Below are 7,099 nucleotides of genomic sequence, written 5' to 3' on the forward strand. Positions count from 1 at the left end.
AGCGGAGAGGAGCAGCTGGGATCGCAGGAATGCACCATCATGCCCGGCCTGTGGTTGATATCTTTAGTAACCTTTATTAAGTAATAGCATATATAAAAATAAAGCAAATATCCTTGCCTAAACAGTGAAATAATGTTAAATAGTCTTTTTTTAAAATAATTGTAATGAGGCCCTGCCTGCAGTGTGCTACTGAATTTCAGCTTACCTCATTACTGTAATTACTCTTAGCTTGATGTAGATCCATAAAATCAAAGATTTTAATTCAGAGAAGGTTCATTACCTATTGTTGAAAGAGGAATTAAGCAGATAACATTTTAATGGGTTGGAAACAGTAGTACTTTGTACTTTAATAGATTTCTTTCTGCAAAGATCTGCAAAGTTTCATTGATTCTCAAAAACAGTCTCAGCACACAGACACACACACACAGACACACAGACACACACACACACACACACAGACACACACACACACACACACACACACACACACACTGCTCTCTCACACAGATGGCAAGCATTTTACTCATCTATGATAAATATATGTGAGTCCTTCCCCCTGCTCTGTTTGACTGCCATAGCGTCCTCTGTTTGCTGAGCTTGAGCTCTTCACCAGACCTTGTGCCAGGCACTTCAAAGCTGGGCCATCCCCCTACCTCACAGCCTGTGTTTGTGCTGTGGAAGCTGGAGCTCAGAGGGATTGTCCTTAGCAAGGTCACACAGCTGCTCAGCATGGAAACCAGGCCCAGACATTGATCTTTAACCCAAAGGCTGCTTTCTGTCTTCATACCACCAGACTATTTCTCACTCTATTTCAGTTATTGGGTAAGAGGATTAACCTAAATAACCCTTGTAGACCTACCTTATGCTTACTATAAAATGCCATACTAGATCCCAGGATCACAAAATAGGGCTCTTTTTTTCCCTCCTTAATGCACCAATTAAGCCAATATCTATAAAGGATTAGTGATTTTTGATAGCCATACACCAAAATCAATCCCTGGTCAATTTAAGACTCTTAGACATTTTTGTAATTTAATTTCATTGTAAAGGTGATGTGCAGAGGGGTTTTAAACAATTAAATGAGCAAATCCCTTTGCCCCAAAATTATACATATGGGGAAAAATTCATTCTTGCAAATAAGTAAAATTTCAAAATAAAGCATGCATTTATCCTGAGCTAAATTCCAGGCCAACTTGGGCTGGATAGTGAAACTGCGTCTCCAAAAAACAAGCAAAAGGTCAGTCAAGCAAGCAGCCTTGAGGTACCATCAGCAATCTCCTAATTGAGCAAATGGCTTTCTTCTTGAAAATATGACACCTTTGCCAAGCATGGGCGGCAGCAGTGCCTTCACAGCAGGACCGCAGTCTGCCCTTTTTATGTGGCCACCCTCACATCCGTGTGGACAGCCTGCAGAGAGCACGGATCCTGTCCCCACTCACCACGGCGCTTGGCTAGGGCCACTACAGGCGGGCGGTTTTCACAGAAGAACTTCCTTTTTTTTGTTTTTTTCAATTCTGGAGACAGGAAGTCTGATAGCAAAGATTGGTTTCTTCAGTGGTCTCTCTCTCTCTCTCTCTCTCTCTCTCTCCTCTCTCCTCTCTCTTCTCTTTCTCTGTCTCTCTCTGTCTCTGTCTCTGTCTGTCTCTGTCTCTGTCTCTGTCTCTCTCTCTCTCTCTCTCTCTCTCGTTGGCGTGCAGAGTCCCTGTGTCATTAAATGGTTGACCCTAGTTTCTGGGTATTTTCTGGTCCTCTGTTCTTATAAAAACACCATTTATAGTGGATTAGAAGCCATCCACTGATTTTACTCAAGCTTTATTGCCTCTTCAGAGACCCTATCTTATCCTCAGTTGTGTTGAGGTACTGAGGGTTAGAAGTTAAATGTAAGAATTTTTTATATTTTAATCAGTAATATCCCAATAATGTCTTTCCTGATGATTTATCCTGTGGGAATAAATAAAATACAGAATAAAATATTGATCAAGATGATTGCACTAATAAATTCACATGTTGCATGGTAATCTCATCATACAACTACTTAAATATAATAAAAATATCATTTCAAAAAGGAAAATGGGTATGCAAAACATTCATTGTAGATTTTCATTAACAATTAGTAATAGTTAAAGTTGGATAGCCTAAATTAAATAAACAATAATATCTATTCAACAGGGTTTTGTCAGCTAGTAAAAATTTTTTAAAGTGAAAACTATGCAGAAACATGGGTAGAATTGTTGGAGTCAAGAATACAAATATCACAGCCGGGCACTGGTGGATCATGCCTGTAATCCTAGCTACTCAGGAGGCTGAGATCTGAGGATCATGGTTCAAAGCCAGCCCGGGCAAAAAATTCTGTGAAACTCTTATCTCCAATAAACCACCAGAAAACCAGAAGTGGCGCTGAAGCTCAAATGGTAGAGTTTTTGCCTTGAGCTGAAGAGCTGAGGAAAAGCGCTCAGGCCCAGAGTTCAAGCCCCACTACCTACAAAAAAAAAAAAGAATACAAGTAACACATGATGCATTGTTAACAATACTGTGCAAATAGTTGCTGTTGGGGTAAAAATTTTCTTATCACTGATCTAGATAAAGAGCAAAGAATACTCAAGCTATTTTTTTTCTTTTTTACTTCTCCTCTTTTCTATTTCAAAAAGAATGACGTTATTAGAATCCATGGTGAGTATTAAAAACAGAACCAGGTGTCTGTGTAGTAGTACCAGGTTTTTCAGTATAAAAAAAGAGTGAAGAAAATCTGAGGCCTGACAATGAACAAGGTGGTGATATTGTCAAGTGCTGCGGTGGAACTCGAAGCCCATGGCTGTGCCAGCCAGAAGGCTAAGTGTGGTCATGGTGACCTGACACAGCAGCCTGGTGTGCAGAGGGGCTGTCCTCGCTCTAAATTGAGGCTCTCCATTTTTCAAAGTCTACTTCCAAATGCAGTTGTTGGAATGGGTCAGACAGAGGCCAGCTCTCTATCTTCGCTCACTTTCTGTTATGTCCCGAATGCACGTGTAGTTGTTGTCTCTGCAATATTTTTCTTGCACATAACAATTACAAACTATGCTCTGGCCATTTTGTCCTTTCTGAAAAGAGCCAGAGCAGGCAAAAAAAATCAGGAGGGGAAAAAATAACACCAGCTAGTTTTCTTTTCCTAGCACTTCATTATTAGGAGATCAACCAAAATTTCCCTCCCCCCACCCCCTAATCTTTCCCTGATGACTGCTCAAGTTCACTGCCACTCAGCAGTCACACGAGGGACCTCTGAATGGGCCGGGCCAAATGGATGAGCTCCATTTTGCTTCCATGACTGCAGCCTTGGGCTTTCTCAGCCTAGACTAGAAACAGCAAGCTTTTGGAGAACAGACAGCCTGCCTGCCCTTCCCTGCCGCCTCTGACAGGGCGTTAGGCCTCTAGGAAGGAGTGACTTGAAGGTTGTCACAGCCGGAGAGGGGAGTGAGAGGATTCGCCTGCTGTCATTGACAGACCCCGCTCTTTTCTCCAGCTGAAAGGATCTGTCACGCCCTTCTGTGGAGTCCTGTGGGGCCTCCAAAGTGAGGGCCATAAGTAATCAACAGAATGAAAAAGTTGTCCCAGCCTTGCAGACTCAAGTCAGCAGAGAAAGAATTACCGTGCAGTGTGTGGCCTCCGCCTTCTGTCTGTAGACCTTACCAAACATTTGCCTGTAGCATCCCAGACCGTACACCCTGCTCTCCTGGAGGCTTGGGTAGAAGGGCGCCTTATTTTTAAGGATAAATCAAAATCACAGCATGGAAGTAACCCGGATATCCTCTGATTGTGTGCATTTACTGAGTGTTTATTCATGCATGCACACGCATGTAGAGTGAAACAATGCAGCCCCCAGAGTGATTCATTCATCCTTATCCCACAAATCTTGGGGTGCTCTGGCCAGGTGACCAGCCATGCTGAGCACGGGAGAGCAGGGGTGAATGGAGACCACACTGCCACCCCAACAGAGCTCATGTGTAGGGTGGAAGTGAGTAAACAGGAAGCATGAATTTCTAGTCCACTCGGCCACACATGTTCATATGTGAGGTTAGAATGAATGGAATTCACCTAGTGAATGAGGTTAGAAGGAACGGATTCATCCTGTAATGAGGCCTAGCATGCGGGGGTCCGTGCTCACCCCTGGGATGCGGGGCAGAAGCTGTGTGGGGTTATGCTGTGTGTTGGCTAGGAGTGAAGAGAAGCAGAGGGAGAAGGATGGAGAGAGCTCCCGGGCAGCCCGCAGGGTGTGGTGGGAGTTCCTGTGGCCCGTGGCAGGAAAGCCTGTCTGACTGCCACGTGGCCTCCAAAACCACCAACACCCAGAGCCAAAAGTGAGAGTGTGTTATGTGGACAAGTGACAGGATGCAAGGCCAGGGAGAAGGACGGAGAATGTGCAGAGTTGATGCCAGTGCCCCCCTCTCTTGTGATTCGCCGTATAGACAGATCTTTATCGTGAACTTGACTGCTTTCAGAATTGTGGCTGAGTTTACTAATGTCCCTTTATTCAGCCATTTAACCACCATCAGCTCTACTGGATCCTGAGCTAGGAAGGCAGTAAAGCCCCTGTGCCTCAGGACCGGCAGTCAGTTCACCATAGCACAGCGCACCGAGGCGTGGGTCTGAGCATGGAGGAAGGAGAATGAGTGTGGCCAAGGGAGCTGGAGAAAATGTCTCCAAGAAGGTGGCATTGAGGCTGACATTAAGGTTGGGCTTTGGGCAACCCCTAGGTTGTGAGGCAGATAGGCATCGTTGCCAGGGGCAATAACTTCTTTTTGGTTTTGGGTATTTTTGTTTTTCCTGCATTACTGGCCGGTGTTCTGCATCAAGCTACACCTTCAGCCCTTTTGTCTTTAGAGCTATTTTTGAGCTAGAGTCTTCCTTTTTGCCCATTCTGGCTTGGACTGCATTCACACAGTAGCTGGCCTGTCAAACACATGCCAACACACCCAGAGGTGTTTTTTCCTTTTCTGTTGAGATATTTCTTCTTTTCTGTTGAGCCTTTATGGCACATCTGGCTTAGAACCTCCCATCTGAACTTCCTAGATAGCTCCAACGACAGCCGTATGCCACGGTATCCAGCTGTTGGTTGAGATGGGTGTCTCATGAGCACAGTGCCTGGGCTAGCCTCAAACTGCAGTCTGCCCAGGCTCCACCACCCGAGTAGCTAGGGCGGAAGGTGTGAGCCACAGGGCAGCAGCATAGTGGGCTGACTGTAAATGGCAGTACTCCTTCAGCTAGCACACACAATTGACCCTCTCCTCTCCACTCACATCCTTGTCAGAGATCACACAGGAAGAACACATTGTGTACAGCTTTATGATATGGTTGGTCTGACACATCAGATTTGAATTTCTTACAATCAAAATGTTTAAACATGGGCTAGGTGCCGGTGGCTCACACCTCTCATCCTAGCCACACAGGAGGCTGAGATCTGAGGATCAAGGTTCAAAGCCAGCCCAGGCAGGAACTCTTATCTCCAGTTAGACTCTTATCTCCAATTAACCACCAGAAAACTGGAAGTGGCGCTGTGGTTCAAGTGGTAGAGCGCTAGCCTTGAGCTGAAGAGCTCAGTGCCCAGGCCCAGAGTTCAGGCCCCATGACCAACCAAAAAATAAATTACTAAACATGACACTAGGAGGAACCTGGCATGAGCCGTTCCGTGACAGCCGCAGTAAGTGAACATTGCCGAAATGCGATCTGCATAGACTTGATTTCCTCACCAAAAAGAAAAGATGATAATACAACATAAAGCAGAAAAGCTGTCAACTATGAAAGTCATGGAAACCATATGTCAACTAAGAGGATGAGACCAGGGAGAAAGACAGCACAGTGAGCAGCACAAAGGGAACTCGGTGCTGAGCTTCCTAAAGGATTAAGCGAGAGCGACTTAAACCCTGCTGTTGATTGTCTGACTTACTCAGGGGATTGTGGAACTTGCTCTTTTTCCCATAGAGTAGAAAAAAAGACTTTCCCATTGAGAACATGTTTTCCTGTGGATCTGCACTTGAGAAAGAACTAGGGCTGAAGAATATAGACCATGAGGAAAGGCCAGCGAGGTGGATGGAGAATGTGGTTGCCAAGAGCACAGTTTTGGAAGTCACCACTGCCCTAAATTCTGCTTCTGGCTCTGCGACGCACTGACTACATCGTATTAAAGTTCTTGCACTTCATTTCTACCTGAGTAAAACTGAGAAGTAAAAGTACCCGTTTCATGGTTGGATGAGGAGCTCAGGGTCATCACCTTCCCATCATATAGTTTCTGGCTCTCCCTGTGTGGTAAGGAAGCCAAGGCCTGGCCCTCCTTATGCTGAAAGGAAGCCATGTCTGCTGCCTATGTCTGTTTCCTCACATGCACACATCTTCTAAGTACTTTGTGGAGCAAGTGTTGTCAAAACAGACACAAGTAGGCATGATGCCCACGTCCAGCGGGCTACGTGTCACGGCCAGTTAGAGCACAGTCAATCTGACAGCAAACCCTGCTCACATTTTTCCTTCTTATTTCTTGAAGGTGAACGATTCCAATTGTGACCAGGAACTTCTTTCCCTGCTCCTGGACGCCCGGCTGCTGGTGAAGTGCATCTCCACCCGCTTCTATCCGCATATCATTGACCACCTCTTGACCAGCATCCAGCAGGGGCGCTGGGATGTGGAGGAGCTGGCTCGACACCTGCGGGGGGCCGGCCACGAGGCTGAAGCCGGGTCGCTGCTCCTGGCTGTGCGGGGGACTCACCGGGCCTTGAGAACTTTCAGCACTGCCCTCAGTGCAGCGCAGCACTGGGTGTGAGCGCTGGGTGTGAGGCCAGCAGGCCCTGCCCCTGAGCGACAGGGCCTTGTGCTGGACCTGCACACTGGTCCCGTGGGGAGCAGGAGGCAGTTCCAACAAGTTTCAAATAAAGCCGTATGGAAACAATGAGCCCCTGCCTGGTTGGAAGCCTTGTGTTTTTTCCGTTCTTATATGGACTGGTTAATATGCCCTCCTGTTCACTGACTCTTTTTCAACCTTCTTTTCCGGATAGGATACTACTAACAAGAGTACCAAAAGCTGCAGTTCAGATAATTGGACTGTGTGTGAGAGAGTGCCAGTCACCTGTGGCTGGGT

General features: G+C 46.1%; 1 protein-coding gene across 1 annotated transcript in view; it reads left to right on the plus strand.

Moving 5' to 3' along the window:
- The window catches only part of Nbas (neuroblastoma amplified sequence), a 284,959-nt gene extending 278,069 nt beyond the window's left edge, over window positions 1-6,890 (plus strand). Inside the window, exon 51 of the mRNA XM_013013552.1 lies at window positions 6,509-6,890. Coding sequence (XP_012869006.1) covers window positions 6,509-6,784 — 276 coding nt within the window. The 3' untranslated portion in view covers window positions 6,785-6,890. The remainder of the gene's footprint in view (window positions 1-6,508) is intronic.
- The last annotated feature ends 209 nt before the right edge of the window (window positions 6,891-7,099 follow it).

The sequence above is a fragment of the Dipodomys ordii genome, unplaced genomic scaffold (assembly GCF_000151885.1).
Source record: "Dipodomys ordii isolate 6190 unplaced genomic scaffold, Dord_2.0 Scaffold20, whole genome shotgun sequence".
In the NCBI taxonomy this organism is placed as follows: Eukaryota; Metazoa; Chordata; class Mammalia; order Rodentia; family Heteromyidae; genus Dipodomys; species Dipodomys ordii.